Source organism: Crinia signifera, chromosome 9 (assembly GCF_055691185.1).
Source record: "Crinia signifera chromosome 9, ASM5569118v1, whole genome shotgun sequence".
Classification (NCBI taxonomy): domain Eukaryota; kingdom Metazoa; phylum Chordata; class Amphibia; order Anura; family Myobatrachidae; genus Crinia; species Crinia signifera.
In genome coordinates this window covers 49,836,797-49,856,493 of record NC_139225.1, presented here as the reverse complement: position 1 = coordinate 49,856,493, position 19,697 = coordinate 49,836,797, and the positions used below count along the sequence as shown (strand labels likewise).

The 19,697-nt window shown below is 45.7% G+C and overlaps 1 protein-coding gene across 14 annotated transcripts in view; it reads left to right on the top strand.

Moving 5' to 3' along the window:
• FRMPD3 (FERM and PDZ domain containing 3) overlaps window positions 1–19,697 on the top strand; it is a 527,068-nt gene that overhangs the window by 369,540 nt on the left and 137,831 nt on the right. For all 14 annotated transcript variants that reach the window (XM_083159058.1, XM_083159052.1, XM_083159061.1 and 11 more), the window contains one exon: window positions 14,626–14,745. In XM_083159058.1, the coding sequence (XP_083015184.1) occupies window positions 14,626–14,745 (120 nt within the window). The remainder of the gene's footprint in view (window positions 1–14,625; window positions 14,746–19,697) is intronic.

Below are 19,697 nucleotides of genomic sequence, written 5' to 3'. Positions count from 1 at the left end.
GTATTGTGGAGGTAAGGGACATCTCCTCCGTAAGTGTCTGGTTAGGCCAGTAAAAGCCCAGGCCATGTGAACGAGGAGAGGGTTCACTTAAGCCATCAACTTTTTTCCTCTCAAGATTCGTTACTAGCTCCCTGTTGTATTTCCTTTCAGGAAAATCATTTTTCCCGTACCGCCTTCGGGAAATTTTTTAGATATTTCGTTAGCCCGAAGATTGGGCATTCCTTCTCTAAAACTCAACGGATACATCACCCTACGGGGTTTAGACGGGAATGTCTTATCTAATAGGGCTATTTCTTTTCAGACTTCCCTGGTACGCCTTACCATTGGGTTATTTCATTCGGAGGAGATTACATTTCTGTTGACTTCTTGCTCAGACGTCCCCATTGTATAAGGTCAACCCTGGTTAGTGAAACACAATCCCATCATTGACTAGAGTATGGAGGAGATTGCTCGCTCAGGGGCGTACCTAGGGCGGAGCCGGTGGAGCACCAGCTCCAGGCGCCGATATGTCACCGGGTGCCGGAGCCGTGCTCTCTGCCGCCGGCTCCTACGCTCCCCCTTGCGCCCGTCAAAGACAGATCCTCCTGCTGCCGCACGCCCACATGCACAATCTTTTTGCCTCCTCTCCCTTCCCATGTGACCTGTCCCCCATTAGATTACCCGCAGTATGATGGAGCGCTGGGCCAGCCGCTGCTGTAGGAACACCTTACAGCCGAAAGGCTCTCTCCCTGCCTTCCGGCTGTCAGTATGCGGCTGCCGCTCATAGGGGTACGCATGGGGGGGGAGTGGCTGTTAGTATGCGGCTGCCACCTATAGGAGTGCGCACGGGGGGGGGGGGGTGACCGGCACGCTTGCGGCTACCTTGCTCCTGGCCGGTCCTAGTCCTTCAGAATTGCGGGTGCGCCGTGGGTCATATAACATCACACAGCCCCGCGCCGGCGGACCCACTCGCACTGCAAGTGCACTCTGCCAGCTACTACAGGAAGGAGGGACCGCTGGCGCAACACCGTCCAGCCTGAGCTCAGCAGCCACTACCTACATAGTGCCCCTGCTTTCCTGCCTGCTTGGTTCCAGAATGACTTTACTCCATCCCATTGGCCTTCCTCTCTGCAAACTGGTAGCTAACTAACCCTGATGTGCTGAATTTTTATCTTTGTTTTTGTGGGGGACTTGTGTGCTGTATTGTATGTGGCGGGCCCTATGTGCTGTATCATTATCTGTTAAGGGGGACCTACTGTTTGTGCTGTATTATCTAGAGAGAGGGTTATTTGCTGCATTATTCTCTGCGGGGGCCTATTGTCTGTGTATTACTATCTGTGGGGGGACCTATGGTATGTGCTCTATTATTGGGTGGGGGACTTATGTGCTGTATTAATAATTGAGGGTATGAGCTATATTAATTTCTAGGGGGTAGGGGTTCGTGTGTGGTATAATGTTAGGCCGCGCCCCCTTTTTGCCGCACAAGCCAGACGCCTACTACAAATCGGGGGGGCGCAAAACATGCCCTTGCTCCGGGCACGTGGCACTTAGCTACACCACTGTGCTTGCTGGAGCCCTTACTGTTCGGAACAGTGTGTTCACCTCCCGGTGTTACTAGCTTTGGTGTCCCTCTCTGAGATTCCCTCTCCTTACGTAGATTTCTCTGATGTGTTTTCTAAAGGGAAAGCGGACAGTCTTCCACAACATCGTTCTTACGATTGTGCCATTAAGCTAGTTCCCAATGCTCCTTTGCCCAAATAAAGATTTTACGCCTTGTCCATCCCTGAGACAAAGGCGATGAATGAATACATCCAAGAATGTCTCAAGAAGGGGTTTATCCGACCGCCTTAGTTCCGGTTTCTTTTTTGTGGCAAAGAAAGATGGGTCCCTCAGGCCTTGTATCGATTTTCGTGCACTCAACAAGATCATGGTTAAAAATATATATCCCCTTCCCTTGATTTCGGTACTTTTTGACCAGTTGCGATCAGCTACCATTTTTACCAAGATTGATCTCAGGGGAGCTTACAATATTATTCGAATCAAGGAGGGTGATGAATGGAAGATGGCTTTTAGTACTCAGACGGGACACTACGAGTACTTAGTGATGCCTTTTGGCCTTTCCAACGCCCCAGCCGTGTTCCAGGATCTGATTAACAATGTCCTCTGAGACTTTTTGGGCAAATTTGTTGTCGTCTATTTAGACGACATCTTGATTTTTTTCCTGAGACCTGAACTCGCATAGAAGTCAGGTCAGACAAGTTTTGCAAAAATTAAGAGAGAATCAATTATTTGCAAAATTCGAGAAATGCGAATTTGAAGTGTCTCAGGTATCATTTCTGGGTTACATTATCTCCTCTGAGGGGTTTCAGATGGATCCCAAGAAACGTCAGGCCATTGTGGATTGGTCGCGACCTACCAACTTGAAGGCGGTCCAACAATTTCTTGGTTTTGCGAATTATTACAGGCGCTTTATTCATTCATTCTCTTCCATTGTAACGCCTCTAGTCACATTAACCAAGAAGGGAGCCGATCCATCTAAGTCAGGGGTGTCCAAACTTTTTGCGATGAGGGCCAGATTTGGTGAAGTGTAAATGTGGGGGGCCGACCATTCAGCCTGACATTCTTTGAATCATTAATCACATCAGAATGGTCCCCCAGCCTGCCCCCATTCACTGTATGTCCCCCAGCCTGCCCCTCCTTCACTGTATGTCCCCCATTCAGTGTATGTTCCCCACTCTGCACCCATTCACTCTGTCCTCCAGCCTGCCCCCCTTCTCTTAATGTCCATCAGTGCCTCCATTCATTGTATGTCCCCAAGCCTGACCCTCCTTCACTGTATGACTCCAATTCAATGAAGGACCCCCATTCACTATGTACCCCACTCTGCCCCCATTCACTGTATGTCCCCCAGCCTGCCCCTGCTCCCCCTTCTCTGAATGGCCATCACTGCCTCCATTCACTGAATGTCCCCCAGCCTGACCCTCCTTCACTGTATGTTCCCCACTCTGCCCCCTCCCTTCTCTGTATTTTTCCCAGCTCCTTGTGTGGGCCAGAGGAAGGAGAGGCAAAGCAGCCACTGCAAGGACAGGAGATGCTTGGGCTCCCGCTACTGCCCTCCTCTGCTCTGCATGTTACGGGAGCAAGCTTCCCCCTTGCTACACTCCCTCCCCAAAACACTACTGTCACTGTGATTGTGGAGTAGGGTGATATACAATTGCAGAAGCAGGGGTAGGACGCACACATCTGACTGTGGCGGCTGGCACCTCCTCATTGCAGCAGAAAGCAAGGCAAAGGTGCACTCGCCGGGGCCCCACCTTCAGTGTCCTGTGCTTCCCACATCTGATGCTCTGCCCGCTTCCAGCTGGATGCTGCGGGCCGCTTGAAATGACAGCACAGGCCGTAATTGGCCCCCGGGCCTGACTTTGGGCATGACTGATCTAAGTGGTCCCCGCAGGTAGAGCAGGCCTTTGAGGCTTTAAAACAGGCCTTCATTTCGGCTCCGGTTCTTAAACATCCCGATCCTAAGCTTCCCTTCATAGTAGAGGTGGATGCCTCCGAGGTGGGGGCCGGAGCAGTATTGTCTCAGAGAGATCCTGAGTCTCTAGAATCACACCCCTGTCCATACATGTCGAGAAAATTCTCTCCAGCCGAGGCCAACTATGATGTTGGAAACAGAGAATTACTTGCCATCAAGTGGGCCTTTGATGAGTGGCGCCTCTGGTTGGAAGGAGCTGCTCATAAAATTCTAGTTCTTACTGACCACAAAGAAACAGCTAAAAGGCTCAATGCTTGACAAGCTCTTTGGGCTCTGTTCTTCATGCGGTTTAATTTTCTGATTTCTTATAGACCTGGTTCAAAGAACATTAGAGCCGACGCTCTTTCTCGCTGCTTTCTTCCCCAACATGAGAACAGGGTGAGCAAGATTCCTATTTTGCCAGCGACCTGTATCCATGTAGGGATCAACCAGACCTTGGAGGGACTGATTCCTCAGGCCCAGAGTCAGGCTCCTGCCCAAACTCCAGCCGCCCGACTGTTTGTTCCTGAGTCTTTGCGACGCAGGGTATTGTCTTAGTTACACGATTCCAAAATTGCGGGTCATCCAGGAATTGTTAAGACGGTAGACCTTCTCTCCCATGTTGTCTGGTGGCCGGGGATGTCACGGGACACCAGGGAGTTTGTGTTGTCGTGTCCAGTTTGTGCACAACATAAAGTTCCTCGGTCACGGCCCCTTGGGGTGCTCATGCCCCTGTCCATCCCTGCTAGGCCTTGGTCACACTTGGCCATGGACTTCATAGTCAGTTTACCTGTTTCTGCTCAATGTGAAGTCATCTGGGTTGTCGTCGACAGGTTTTCTAAGATGACACACTTCGTGGCCTTGAGACAGTTGCCATCAGCCAAAGAGTTGGTGGGCTTGTTTTTGCAGCACATTTTTAGACTCCACAGATTACCCACCGATTTCGTTACGGATCGGGGTCCACATTTCGTGGCACAGTTTTGGAGACTTTTTTGTTCCTCCCTTAAAGTTAAGACCAGTTTAACTTCTGCCTTCCAACCGCAAGTCCAACGGGCAGACCGAGCGACTGAATCAGTCACTTAAGCAATACCTTCGGTGTTTTGTGTCCAAATTGCAAAACGATTGGGTAAGCTTACTACCATTGGCAGAATTTGCGTATAATAATGCATATCCTTCTGCTTTGAAGACTTCACCCTTCTTTTCTGTATATGGATTCAATCCTCGAACCAGTTCCTTAGGACCAGAAGCCCCAGGTCCCCCTCGTCTTCTGTCTCCCATCTCAGATTTATTTGGAGAAGAGTCCATGAAGCTCTCAAGGAAGCAGCTTTTAAGGAGAAAAGGTTCGCAAACAGATCCAGACGTCCTTGTCGGTTCAAAGTTGGTGACTGGGTGTGTCTGTCCACCCGTAATGTCAAGCTTCATCAACTTTGGCAAGGTTAGGACCCAGATATATAGGTCCCTTTCATATTGTCAAGAAGGTTAACCCAGTGGCATTTCACCTCTCACTGCCCCGGTCCCTCAGGATCACCAATACTTTTTACTCCTCCCTTCTTAAACCAGTGTTCTTCTCACAGAGGTTTCCTTGTATAATTAACTCTGGATCATCTCTGGTGGTAATCCGGGGATAGCAGGAGTTCTGTGTGGAGAAGATTTTGGACTCAAAGTTCGTTAGAGGCTCTCTGCAGTTTTTGGTACATTGGAGGGGATTCCCGTGTAAACCCAGTGGAAGGGGTCAGTTGACCTCTCCTCAAGGGGGGGTACTGTCAGGGCCGCTGACGCTCGGCGCCGGGGGGCTGGTGCCGTAGGGCTGCAAACAGCACTTCCGCCCGGCACCTCCGAGCGTCCGCGCGTCACTTCCACCCAGCGGAGTGACGAGGCTTCCGCCCGACAGGGAGACGCTGACAGGAACCCTCGTCGTTCCCCTGCAGCCGCTCAGCGGTTGCCGGGCAACAGGGGACACCGAGGGACGCACGCTCGGCCACCTGATCAGAATTAGATTGGAGCCGGGGGCCGGGTAATGGAGGCGGCTGCTCATTTGCTGCATCATCCCTTTTAAGTGATAGCTGGAGGCAATATAGTGTAGGTTATAGCTCTTCCTTAGCTATCCTGGTCACTCTTCCAGCTCCCAGATCCTGTCTTACAGAATCTCTGGTTCAACAGTCCTGGTGCCTTTGCTCCGTTTGTCCTGCTCCCCCTCCAGGGGCCACGTAAGTGCTTCACAGGAGCCTGGTTCTTTTGTTTATTATCTTTCAGTGGCAGATTGCCTTTATTTTTGGTTATTATATTTCTGGCTGCCCAGCCATCTCTTTGTTTAGGGTTTTATCCCTGTATTATCTGTCAGCCCTGTTGGTCTCCGTTACCAGTGGGACCGATTCAGGATTTCTGTAGATACTCTCCTCGTTAGGCAGGGTATTGTTTCTGTTACTTCCCTAGTCGTTTTGAGGAATTCATTGTGTTTGTTTCCCGTCCTGGTTTGTGGTGATTCCCCGTATCTTTCCAACTGTGACTGCGACTGGGTCACATCCCCGTCCTTGGCCTGGTGCCGGCAGACAGGGTGTCATCTCCAGTTAAGCCCAGTAGTCAGTTTTACCTCTTGAGCATACCTCTGACGATTGCTAGCCCTTTGTCATCCTGTACCCAGCCTCCTGGCATAACAACAGCTTTATCTATTGCTGTGTTATTACGCTGATATTCCTGCAGTGGTTATACCGCCTCACTTGGTACGCGATTTTTTTACCTTATGTTCCGAGGAGTTGTCTCTTCAATAAAAAAATACTCTGATACATGCAATATGGAGCGCTCCTTTCTTTTGTTTTAGTATCGATATCCCTGTGGGTTCAGGAACCCTTTGAGTGAATAAGGAGAAGCTGGTCTTGATTACACGTGACTCCTGAAAAGCTGAAAGAGAAACTCTTTCCAACTTAACTGGTGATTCTGGGAATTGTAGTTCCACAAAGAACTGTGAATTTAAAGTAGGGATGAGCCAGTCCGGATCTCTGAGATCATAACCCACCCGAACATCGTGATCCGAGGCGTGATCCGAGCAGACTCAGGAGTTCCCACCTCATTCCGGACCGAAATCGAGGCAAAACATCATCATCACGCTGTCAGATTCTCGTGGGATCTGGATTCTATAAAAGACACACACGCACGCCGCCATCTTCACTCCAGAATAAGAGAGGGAAGAGGGTGTTTGTGCTCTGTGCTGTGCTAAACCAAACTACTGCCGTGCTAATATAATTATATATATTTTTTAATAATTTTATGTTTGCTGCTGCTGTTTGACTCGATTAAAGGCTGCAGGGGCTGCTGTACCCAAGTCCAGTGTACAGGGGCTGCAGTGGCCAGTGTGCAAGGGGTTGTGTAGAAGTGGCTGTGTGCAAGGGGCTGTGTACAGTGTACAGGGATTGTGTCCAGTGTGACAGGGTTCTATGTCCAGTGTAAAGTGTGTCCATTGCCCAGTGTAACAGGGGCTATCTCCAGTCTACAGGGGCTGTGTCCAGTATGACAGGGGCTGTGTGCAGTGTACAGGGTGCATTGGCCAGTGTAACAGGGGCTGTGTACAGCATAGCAGGAGCTGTGTCCGGTGTAACAGTGCAGTGGACAGCGTAACAGGGGCTGCTGTATCAAGTGTTAGTGTCCAATCTGTATTGCAGTGTCAAGTAACTGTCTAAAAAACAAAATAAAAGTAATAAATAAAATAAAAAACACATTTTTGGAGGAGGATGGAGGAGGAAAAAGTGCAAGATCAGCAACCAGATACATATGTTGAAGCTGCTACTATCAGTCATGACAAGGCCGATAGTCAAAGGTCTAGAGGCCATGCAACATAAAAGCAGAATTGTAATTTTACAATGGTCCATAAAAAAACAAACAATTAAAGTTACCTGCAGAGAAACATAAAATTGTCAATATGCCATTCACCACACGCAGTGGCAAGGAAAGGCTAAGGCCTTTGTTTATGACTGATGGTACAGCGTCTCAGAATGATGGTAGTCCTTCTGTAAGTACAATCAAAAAAGGAAAACTTGTTAAGAAGACAAAAGCGAGTTCACAAATGTCACAAATCCCAGTCAAAGTGGGTCCATGGATGCCATACTGTATTTGAAGAGGAGGTTCATGCCACCATTTGCATGCCCTCTGCAAGTGTGGGGAAGAGCATTCCCAGTCAATATGCTGACCTGGTTTTTGAGGATGCTTCTGAGGAATTGGATGAGGATGTGGATTATATTGGTGAAGTTGGCACACAGAAGGATGTGGATGATGACGATGTTGAGGATGATGTTGTTTGTGTAAGGGAGACAGTTGTTGTCCGGAGTATAAAAAAGCCCATTCTAATGCCTGGGCAAAAGCCCAAAAAATCCACCTCGTATTTATGGAAGCATTTCTACCCAAATCTAGACAACAACTGTCAAGCTTTGTGTAGCCTTTGCAAAGCTATTGTAAGTAGAGGTAGGGATGGGCAGCACCTTGGGACCTCCTCGCTGTTATGTCACTTGCAGTGCATCCATCAGAAGTCGATCCTGAATCCTCTCCTATCCGGGATTCCTCAGAAGCATCTTTACGCCCTACTCCTGTTGCTTCTTCTGTTGCTGCTGCCAGGAAGGGGACCAGTAAGAGTAGTTGTGATCCGCTAACCAAGCAACTGACTGTAAAACAAGCCTTTGTAAGGGGGATGAAGTATGCCAGCAGTCATCCCGTTGCACAGCATATTACCGACACCTTAACAACTATGTTGGTATTATATGTGCGTCCAGTATCCACAATTAATTCTGTGGGTTTTACCCAGTTGCTTGAGGTCCTTTATCCCTGGTATTGCCTTGCTAGGTTCCACTTCACAAGCAAGGCAATACCCAGACTGTACAGGAGCACCAACAGCAACAGCAGTAACATACTGTAATCTCCAATTGTCATTCAGAGGCAGGCTACTCTGTGTACCACTAGTTTCAGTAAGAGACATACCACTGAAAACCTCCTAGAAAAACTATGGGAAGTCATCGCGCAATGGTTTACCCCACTTGGACTCTCCTCTGGATTTGTGATATCTGACAATGTCACCAATATTGTGGGAGCATTACATCTGGGCAAATTCCAACATGTCCCATGTTTTGCTCAGTAGTGCAACATTTCTTGAAAAATGGCAGGATGTGTTCAAGAGATGTTGGCTGTTGTCCAGAAGATCTGATGACATTTCGCCATTCTGCAAGTGCATGCAGGAGATTGCTGCACTGGCAAGAAATTTAAAATTTGCCCTGCCATCAGTTGAAGCAAGAGGTGGTCATGAGGTGGAACTCCACCCTCTATATGCTTCAGAGGATGGAGGAGCAGCAAAAGACCATCCAAAGCTACACCTACGCTATGACATAGGGAGAGGAATGGTTGGAGAAACATCAGAAGGAATTGAAGCAGGGCAAATCTGCTATATGAGTAGTAGATCAAGCCCTAAATTCACTTTGCAGGGATCCATGGGTCGTCGATCTCTTAAAATCAGATCATTATATTTTGGTGAAAATAAGGGATCCTTGGTTTAACTCTTACATTGTGTCTTTGTTGGGCACAAATCTGCTGAGGTGCAAAGAGCTCTTGGTCCAAAAATTGTGAGCTGAAGCGGAACGTGGCAAGCACACATATCCTCCTTTAGTTTCTCCCAGTGGAGTTGTTAGGAAAAAAACTCAATTTTCCTAAGAGACCAACTGCTATTCAGTCCGGAAATATATTTGACATCTGGTCCAGCTGAAGGAGCTGCCTACCATAAAAAACATGTCTACTGCTACTGCCTATGATGCTATCATTGAAAGAATGGTGGATGATTACTGTACTTTGGTGATAGCATCCAAATAGGCATGCCAGACTGTCCATTGTATTATTGGCAAGAAAAAAGTCAATGTGGTGGCCTTTGCACAAACTGGCTTTGCTTTATTTAAGTTGCCCACGCTCCAGTGTATATTCTGGGAGAGTCTTCAGCGCAGTTGGGAACCTTGTTAGTGATCAGGATAGTAGTTTACTTCCAAAAAATGTGGAGAAGTTGATGTTCATAAAAATAAATTTCAAATTCCACCATGTATTAGGAGGACGTAATTTCTGGTGAATGAGGTCCTCTTCACCAGAAATTACGTCCTCCTAATACATACAGTCCTGTATTGGTTGATTCCAGTGAAGACAAATTAATGCGTTCTGAGCAGACACAGAATACATGTGAAGTAATCCGCGTCCCCTCGCGGGGCTCGCCACGCTTCGGGCTATCTAAAATCAACTCCACGCCGATGTGGATAGTGGGGGTATGAAAAGTTCGGAGGACGCATAGCACCGCCCCTTGCGGGCTCGCTGTGCTTGCCACGCTTCAGGTTGCATTGATAGTGGGGGTGGCGTTAACAATGGGGGTGCATTTAACATAGTAATCACTCATCAGGGTGCCTGTACAATTAAAAATCGGGTCGGATTGCATCGCATGCGATGCGATCCGACAGATATGATGCCCTACGATGGAAATCTTGTGTGCCGTGAAAATACACAAGTATACTGAAATGTAATTTCATGGCTGTTCATCTCTGGAACCAAACAGCCCAGTTTCAATGGACCAGTATCATTTACCACTTGAAAGCTATTTAATATAATATTGTGTAAATGGGTCAATTGGTTCTGAAGATATAGCCAGTTAAACAATATAGCCATTAATGGGGGGGGGGGGGATTCCTCTCCCCTCCGACATCAGAAAATGCAGGGACTAGGCTAATGGGCAAGGGGCCAACCCGGGAATGTCCCTGCATGATCCAGGGACCATATTCCCAGGTAAGACTCTGCATCATTTTCTGGTGTGAAAGGGATATTATTTCAAGTAGCCTGGACCTGCTGTGCTCTGAATACAGCCGGGCAGCCCCCCCGCTCTCTGCCCGGCTGTCAATGGCTGTCACTTCTGCCTGGTGGCGGCTGTCCCCCAGTTTCGGTGAGCATGTATTCCTGCTTGGCAAAGAGCATTTATTCCCACATGGCAATGAGCATGGAACCCCTGGCAATGAGCATTTAGCTAAGCAGCACTTATGTAGCATAATTTTTTTATGGGCATTATGGTATTTGGCATAATACAAATGGACATTATGGTGTGTGTGGCTTAACTTGTAATGGGCATTACAGTGTAAATTTTTGGCGCGTGCCTTCAGCGCGCACTGTCTAGTTATTAAGCATATTGTGAACTTTGGCTCAATCTTTGTAGCATTATGTGAATTTTGGCACAATCCATGTAGCATTATGTGAATTTTGGCTCAATCGTTGTAGCTTTATGTGAATTCTTGCTCAATCCGTATGGCATTATGAGAATTTTGGCTCAATCCATTTGGCATTATGTGAATTTTGGCTCAATCCATGCGGCATCATGTGTAAGGGGCAAGTATAATGGGGTCTAGTATTTTGTTGCATAATGTGTAGAAATGGTATATGGTGTGGTAAACTACACTCAAGGACATGCCCCCTTTTGAGTGGCCACACATCCTTTTATTGGAGCGCGCGTGCCCTTGGCGCACACAAAATTACATCCTTCACTTTCGACGCCAAGGTGGGCCATTGTACTACAAATGCCAGGGCCTATTTTTAATCCCATTCCCGCCCTCTCCCTGCTCTCCTCCTCTCTCTCGCCGCGCTCTGAACATGCACACTGGCACCATTAACACCCCCCTCCCCCTCCCATCCCCTCTCCTATCATGGTGCACCCCCTTTGATTTTCTCCTATATCTGCCCCTGGGGGTGAGGAATCGGATGCTGAGGTTGACATCTTGCCTATATAAAGCCAGATTGTTCACTGCCCATTTAGATTTTGCACTAGCTTGTTTTGTAGGGGCCCAAACAAACCCAAAAGTTTAAGGTCCACATGTATGTGATGGCCACTACTGTCGCTTAGCTTAGTCATTCAGCTACCTTAGTACAACCTTTTGGCCTAACTAAATTAAAACAATCTTGTGAGCTGTGAAGTGATCAAAATTGAATATAAATGAGTGGAAACTAATGTTATTGAGGTCAATAATATTTTAGGATCAAAAGCAAGCCTAAATTCTGTTATTTTAGCCATTTTTAGCATTTTTTCAAAAAAATCCAGATCCAAAACCCACAAGGGTGGTTTTACCGAAATGAATCCATATCCAAAACACGAAGGGAGATCCAGATCTAAAATCAAAATCCCAAAAAATGGCCAGCGCACATCCCTACTTTACAGGAATAAGCTTGGCATCTCCACCAAGAACCTGGGGTTGATTGAGCGACTATGCAGCATAAATACTGTACAACACGGTCGCAGGTCGAGACTATCGCCCACGAGGGAGCACATCACTATGGAGCATAAGGTTACCATGCTGTAAACAGGGACATTGGAAGCAAAGGCAGACAGAGAATTGTGATGGTGCTTCACATATCCATCTACAGCACTGTACTATACTATCCAATAGTGGAGCAATCCCTACCCAGCTGCGAAGCAGTGCAATTACTGTACTTGCTTTTGCATGCTTTTGCCATAGTACGCCTTAGTACACCATAACAGGATATTTCTCATGGTGGAAGAAATATCCAACAGGATAGATTAGTGTCACTATATCTTTATTTGGGTAAATGTCACGCCATAGGAGAACATTATAACACCATGTTGGCACTTGCTGGAGATATTAACGGATGAAAAACAAAACAACCTTTATGTGTACGCATTTCACCATTATTAGGTGAGCGCGCAGAAGGATCTCCACTCAACACAAAGCAATATCACTGTTTAGGCTTAATTGGTTGCTCTTCTTTTCTGTTTTTCTGAAGAAAAATCTATAAAGAGTAGTCTGTTCTTAAGACAATTAATACCACTTTCACACTGCCTAAACGTTTAAAAAAAAATGGTATTTTAAAACGGTATTTAAAACGGGTCTGAGCCTTGACATTGCAGTAGATTACCGTTTTAAATACCGGTACTTGTTTCCTAGCACGGCGCCCACGATATTCAGGTGTATGGCATTGTATTCAATTTAAAATTGTATACCATTGTATATGGCATACAATGCGATGTAATGCAATTTTAAATTGTATAAGCACCCTAATGGGTTTTTTCAATGTTGAATGGTCCCCCTATACGATTTTTAATTGTATAAGCACCTTAATAGGTGCTTACAATGTTAAATGCACCCCCACGCCACCGCCATTATCAATGCCAACCGGAAGCGTGGCGAGTGTAGCGAAATCAACTCCACCCAACGTGGATGGTGGGGGTATGAAGAGGTCGGAGGATGCGTACCGCCGCCCCTCACGGGCTCGCTGCGATCGCCACGCTTCAGGTTGGCGTTGATAGTGGGGGTGTCGTGGGGGTGCTTTTAACATTGTAAGCACCCATTATGGTGCTTATACAATTTAAAATTGCATACCATCGCATTGTATGTCATTGTATGCCACATACAATGGTATACAATTTTAAATTGTATAACATCGGGTGCCATTGCGTCGCATACCATTGTAAGGCTTATGGTATATGATGCGATGGGCGCCGTGCTAGGAAACAAGTACCTAAATACCATTTAAATAGCATTTACATCAGTCAACCCGTTTTAATCCACTCAACACGTTTCAAGGCAGAATGCAGAATGCAGGGGACAGCCTATCACAGGTCTGTAATCTGTTGTTTTTTGCTAAATACCGTTTCAGAGCCATTCTCACTGCATAAAAAACGGCTCTGAAACGTGTAGGACTCTGCTTTTTAAACGTGTTGAAATACCGGTTATCTTTAACTGGTAAATCAACTCTGGCACTTTCCCACTGCAGCCTTAAACGTGTTGAAATTAGAGATGTGCAGACTCGGATTCCAGAGATCCGAGCCCCCACGGATGTCATCTTTCCGAGCCCGGTTCCGAGCAGCACTCAGAGATTCCCGCCTGACTCGGGTCCGTCCGCGTGGTCAGAATGTCATCTCCCGGCGCCGGATTTCGCGAGGCTTTAAATAGCGGCTGCTGCTCCCACCATCTTCACTCCAGTCTAGTAGTGGGTTGGGAGAGGGTGTGTTGGTGCTGCTGCTGGGGCTTAAACTTGAGCTTGACCTTGAACGCAATACTTTTTATTCGCTTGGGCTGTCTCTCAGTGCTGCTGTGTAGTCTAACTGTGTACTTGTAGTACTACTGTCTCCTCTGTGTGGTCTACCTCTGGTGTGCTGTGCTGTAATTATTTTATTCGCTGGGGCTGTCTCCCTCAGTGCTGCTGTGTACTCTGTTCTCCTCTCTGCTTAGGGTGGGCTCTCCCTAGCAAGGAGGACAGTCTAACTGTGTACCTGTAGTACTACTGTCTCCTCTATGCTGGGGCCTACCTTTGGTGCTGTGCTGTAATATATATTTTATGAATAATTAATTATATTATATATATATTGTCCACTGGTGCTGCCTGCACTGAATCTGCCAGTATTATTTAGTTACTCAGTCCACTGTTGCCACTGTCTGGTGCCTAGTACTGCCATATCTACCTGTCTGGTGCCTAGTACTGCCGTATCTACCGCTGCAGTGCCACTCTTACATGAGCCACGTGTTTGTGCCGCACGCTTGTGTGGCTTAGCTTAGTTATCCAGCTACCTCGGTGCAACCTTTTGCCCTAAAAACTATGGTGTGAGGTGTTCAGAATAGACTGGAAATGAGTGGAAATGAATGTTATTGAGGTTAATATAGTGTAGGAGCAAAAAAAAAACAAAGATTTTAGCAGTTTTTATGCTTTTTTAACAAAAAATTAGAACCCAAAACCCAAAAAATCCAAACACAAAACACTTAGGAGGTGTTTTGCCAAAACCCATTAGAACCCAAAACCTCAAGGTAATCAGAACCCAAAACCCGAAAAGTGGACGGTGCACATCCCTAGTTGAAATGTGAAAAAAAGTCAATATACTGTTTTACAAGTGCGGTGTGAAAGGGGTATCATTTGAGTTTCTGACTTGTTTGTAGCCTATCTACTAGTACGAACATATTAGGCATATAGGATATAAAGATTATTAACAATTTGGAAAAGTTGCATTTACACTATGCATACAGTTTTTGAACTCTCTTGTACTATATGTGTTTGTGATCCTGCAGATGTAGAGTGATACTGAGTGTATGTACTGTATATAGACATTTTTGAAAATATGTATTTCTTCTTCCTAGGTTGTGCATCGAACTCACTATCAAGGTATGAAATGCTTGTTCAGAGTCTGTTTTTTCCCCAAAGACCCTGCTGATATTCTGCATCTGGACCCAGCAGCATTTGAATATCTGTATATACAGGTAACTAACCAGAGCAAAAAATTCATACAGTGAATGCTAAAACTAATCAAGAGTTTACAGTGTGCGATTTGATATATACACTGTAAATCCCATTATTTATCCTGTTTAAAATATGTCATAGACAAAACGAGGGAGATTATTTATTTAATTACTTATTAATAGTTTCTTATATAGTGCAGCATATTCTGTTGCGCTTTACAATAGGATTTGTATGATGGGTAATTGTGAACTGAACAATGAAATGTATGTGGTTACAGTATAAATGGTTGACAGTGACTAGGACCATCATGTCGACCATATGTTTGTGTCGACCTTTTGTCAATGTCAAGACTGGGTCTGTCGATCATTTTAAGGTGTTGAACTAGTCACTGTTGACCATTACTGGTCAACCTAGACATTGGGGGTATTCAATCCGGCGTCACGACTGTCGGGCTAGCCCGACAGCCGTGACCTGATCCCGTTCTCGGCCAGCTCAATGTCAGCTCGGCAGGCGTAATTCAATGTCCCACCTGCTGAGCACTGAAAAGGGAGCATGGCCGCAAGAACTGGCTGGAAATCGTTGAGCTGCGGCCAGGAGCTCGCCAATTCCTGTAAAGTAGGGCCCCTTCTGCCAAGATCCCTGTTCAATGCTGTCAGGGAAGACAACATTAAATAGGGCCCCGCTGCTATTTACCCCATTGGGAATAGCAGCGGGGAATTAAGTACCCCCCCCCCCCCATTGTCTACCCAGTATAATATATGTGACATAGTTTGCTATATACAAAGCCTTGGGGAGAGATAAAGTGGAGATAGTAGATAAGTGGAGATAAAGTACCAACCTGCTCCTAATGGTCATTTTTTAAATAAAACATGTAACATGACAGTTAGAAGCTGATTAGTTGGTACTATATCTTCACACACTTTATCTCTCTCCAAGGTTTAGTACATATACCCCTTAAGTTCATAGCCCCTAGGAATCCAATAAATTAAAATATAAGGTACTTGTTTAGTTTCACGGCGGCACCATGGCCGTGCGTCTGAGTCCCCTTGCGGGACTCGCTGCGCTTGCCCACGCTACGGGGTCGGTGGCTCGCTACGCTCACCACACTATCTAAAATCAACTCCATGCCAACGTGGATAGTGGTGGTATGAACTATCCACGTTGGCATGGAGTTTATTTAGTTTATTTTGGAAAGTTTTGTGAGCGCCGAACCCGGAAGTAGTCGCGCGGCCATGCTGCCGCCGTGAAACTAAACAAGTACTAGATATAAACTCTATTATACTTAAAAAACTCTTGGCCATGAAAATATAAAATAAAATATTACATGCAACATTGAAAATGTCTACTGCACAGGTTCTCAAAGTCGGTCTTCAGGACCCCACACAGTGCATGTTTTTCAGATCTATTCACAGAATCGAGTGAAATTATTATCTCGACCTGTTGATCTTATAAAATGTGTTAGTCAGTAACAAGTGCACCGTTCCGGTGACCTGGAGAACTTGAACTGTGTTCGGTCCTGAGGACCAAGTTTGAGAACCACTGGTCGACTGTACATGATAGAAATAATAAAAATCCCTTTCAATGGTATTTAATCACATGTAGATATCTAATGATCTTTGTGTATTTTATATGTCGAGGTAATAATTACAGTGTTACTAAAGACCTGCCCCAACTTTGCACAGGAGCAATTGTGAATTTATATGTACTACAATCTATAGTTCTTTCCATCTCAGCATAATGGTAAAGCAATGTTTACATTTTAAAATGTAAAAGCTACTCAAAAATATATGTTTGGATCAGCAACCGACGCATTTCCTATGGCATACCTCCCAATATTGGGTCCCTGCGAGGAGGGACAGTGTGCATGCCAAATTTTTTGGGACGTGGCCTAGCAAAAATGGGGCATGGCCTGTACTCACAATGCTGGCAGAAGGAACTGTGGGGCATGCTCAGCAGCTCTGTGAGCTGCTGGCTATGCCCCCCCAGCCCCTCTGGCTGCAGGAATAGATGCTGTGCGCATATTCATGGATGACAGGGGGGGGACTCCCAACTGCCCCCACCGCGGGACACTGCCAGCCCTGGGAGGGACATGGGAACGAGCCAAAAAAAACAGTAAATTCCTGTGATAAGCGGGACAGTTGGGAAGTATGCTATGGGCGAACCCCAAGTATACTTTCACACCAGTTGGCCACGCATGCACCACTGATTGTTCCCATGTTAGGATGGCTTTTTTTTTTGTATTATTTGCTCAACTAAAAAAACAATGCTCAGCTCTCTTTTGCCATAGATTAATCTCCATGCTACTACTGATCACCAGCCAACTGCCTTAGGGAGGATGCATCAGCCACCATCCCTACTGTGCCTTTGAAAAGATACGGATAGGGGGAGGGTTTTAGAGGAACACATGGGGAAAAACATCAGATGAACACATGATGTGGGAGAGGCCAGAGGTACACATGGGAAGGGGGCATCAGAGGCATGCTTGGGGGAGGTCAGAAGCAAACATGGGGAGATATGTGGTATAGACACGCATGGGGAGTAAGGTTTGATGTACAGTTTATTTAGCAGTGGTCAGGGGCATTCATGGGGACAGGGGAGGGAAGATGATAGGCACCCATGAGGTTGTAGTAGGAAAAAGAACTCACTGGAAGGGATTTATAGGCACTCATTCTGAGAGGGTGTCCGAGGCATGCTTGGAGAGGCAAGAGACAGAGAAATATATCAAATGGGTAGGGGACATTATAGGTACACATGCGGGGGTATGAGACAAAGGCACTCATGGGTATTGGGGTCAAAGGCACACTTGAGGAGGAAGGGGGCAGTAGCACTCATAGGAAGCACTTGACTAGTGAAGATTACTGTAGATGTGGTCTTTCTAGATTATGCAAAAGCTTTTGACACAGTACCACACAATATGTTGATAAATAAAAAGACCTGGGATTAGGGGCAAACATTTGTAGATGGGTAGGAAACTGGCTGTGTAATAGAGAACAAAGAGTGGTTGTGAACAGTGCTGTATCAAATATGACATCGGTACTAAGTGGAGTGCCACAGGGTTCTGTATTAGGGCCCATCTTATTTAACATATATATTAACTATATTGGGACGGGGTTACTCAGCAATGTATCCATCTTTGCCGATGACACAAAATTGAGTAGAGTTATTAAATCAGCAGAGGATGTCATAGCACTTCAAAGTGATCTTAACAATCTAGACGAGTGGGCTAAAAGGTGGAAGATGAGGTTCAATGTGGATAAAAGCAAGGTTATGCTAAATAAAGCAGCATAATCAAGATGGCACCGCTAATGGCTGGCTATGAGCTGTGCAGCTCAGCCAAATATGTTCCATGTGTGATAACTGTACTGTCTCTGCTTGTATTGTTACCTACCTGGTTGTTTCGGCGACCAGTGGCGCCGGTGATGGCTGCCTAGGCGCTGTGCAGCTCGGAGGGCATGTGTTCCCTATGTGATAACTGTACTTTCTCTGCTTAATGTTACCTTCCAGGCTGTTGCAGCGACCAGTGGCGCCGCTGATGGCTGCCTAGGCGCTGTGCAGCTCGGCGGGTATGTGCTCCCTATGTGATAACTGTACTGTCTCTGCTTAATGTTACCTTCCTGGCTGTTGCAGCAACCAGTGGCGCCACTGATGGCTGCCTAGGTGCTGTGCAGCTCGGCGGGCATGTGTTTCCCACATGTAATGTCTTAATGTAATGTACTGTATGTAATACATACCCCCCCTTCATCCCTGCTTGATGCTGCACTGTAAATCCACAAAAAAATTCCTAGTGTGCGCAAGCATACGTGGCCAATAAAGTTGATTCTATTCTATTATGCACCTCGTGAGGCATAATCAATGTGCTAGTTATAACTTAATTGGGGAGGCATTGGGTATTTCAGTAATTGAAAAGGATCTTGGAGTCCAAATAGATAACAAACTGGGGTGTAGTGCTCAATGTCACATAGCAACAAAAAAGGCCAACAGAATTCTAGCAAGTAATAAAAGGGGCATGGATACTAGGGACTCAAGAGTAATTATGCCACTGTACAAGGCATTGGTTACACCTCACCTTGAATATGGAGTACAGTTCTGGGCCCCACACTATAAAAAGGACATCATAGAATTAGAAAAAAACCAAAGAATTGCAACTAAGCTAATTAGGGGTATGGAGAATTTAAACTATGAGGAGAGATTGAGCACTTTGGGACTATTTACACTAGAGAAGAGACGATTAAGGGGGGACATGCTCAACATGTACAAATATATCAAGGGCCAATATAAGGAACTGTCAAGCACACTTTTTACTGCGAGAAAAGAATCTAGGACGCGAGGGCAGGAGTTTAGATCAGAAGAAAGAAGATTTCGTTTCCCTCAAAAGAAAAAAATTATTTTCGGTCAGACGAGTTAAACTGGAACTCTCTTCCTGGAGAGGTTGTGTCGGCGGACACAATAAATACTTTTAAATTAATGTTGGACAAACATTTATTGGATAAAAACATCCAAGGGTACTAATAAGAACCATATTCTGTCTTTAAAAATGTCTCACACTTTGTCTTTTACAAGGGATAAGCTATTAAAACCCAGGTTCAACTCGATAGACGCAAGTCTTTATTCATCCTTATCTACTATGTAACTATATATATATATATATATATATATATATATATATATGACTCATGGAAGGGACATACAGTATATAAAGTATGAACTGTGATGTTTAGGACCCTGAAGTCTTCTTCGAGAGCACAGATATGGCAGTACCACTCTCTGATATTGTGTACACTTTAGAGCACTACCATCTTCCTCTGGAATTGACACTTTTTAAAAAATGATTCTTTATTAAAGTTTTACTTTTAGTACAAAACGAGACACACATCATTATACCGGGATCCAAAACGGTCTTCAGCATTACAGCAGGTACATTCAAAAAAGTTTTTTTCAAGTTTTTTAAATTGTATAATACACATAACAAAGA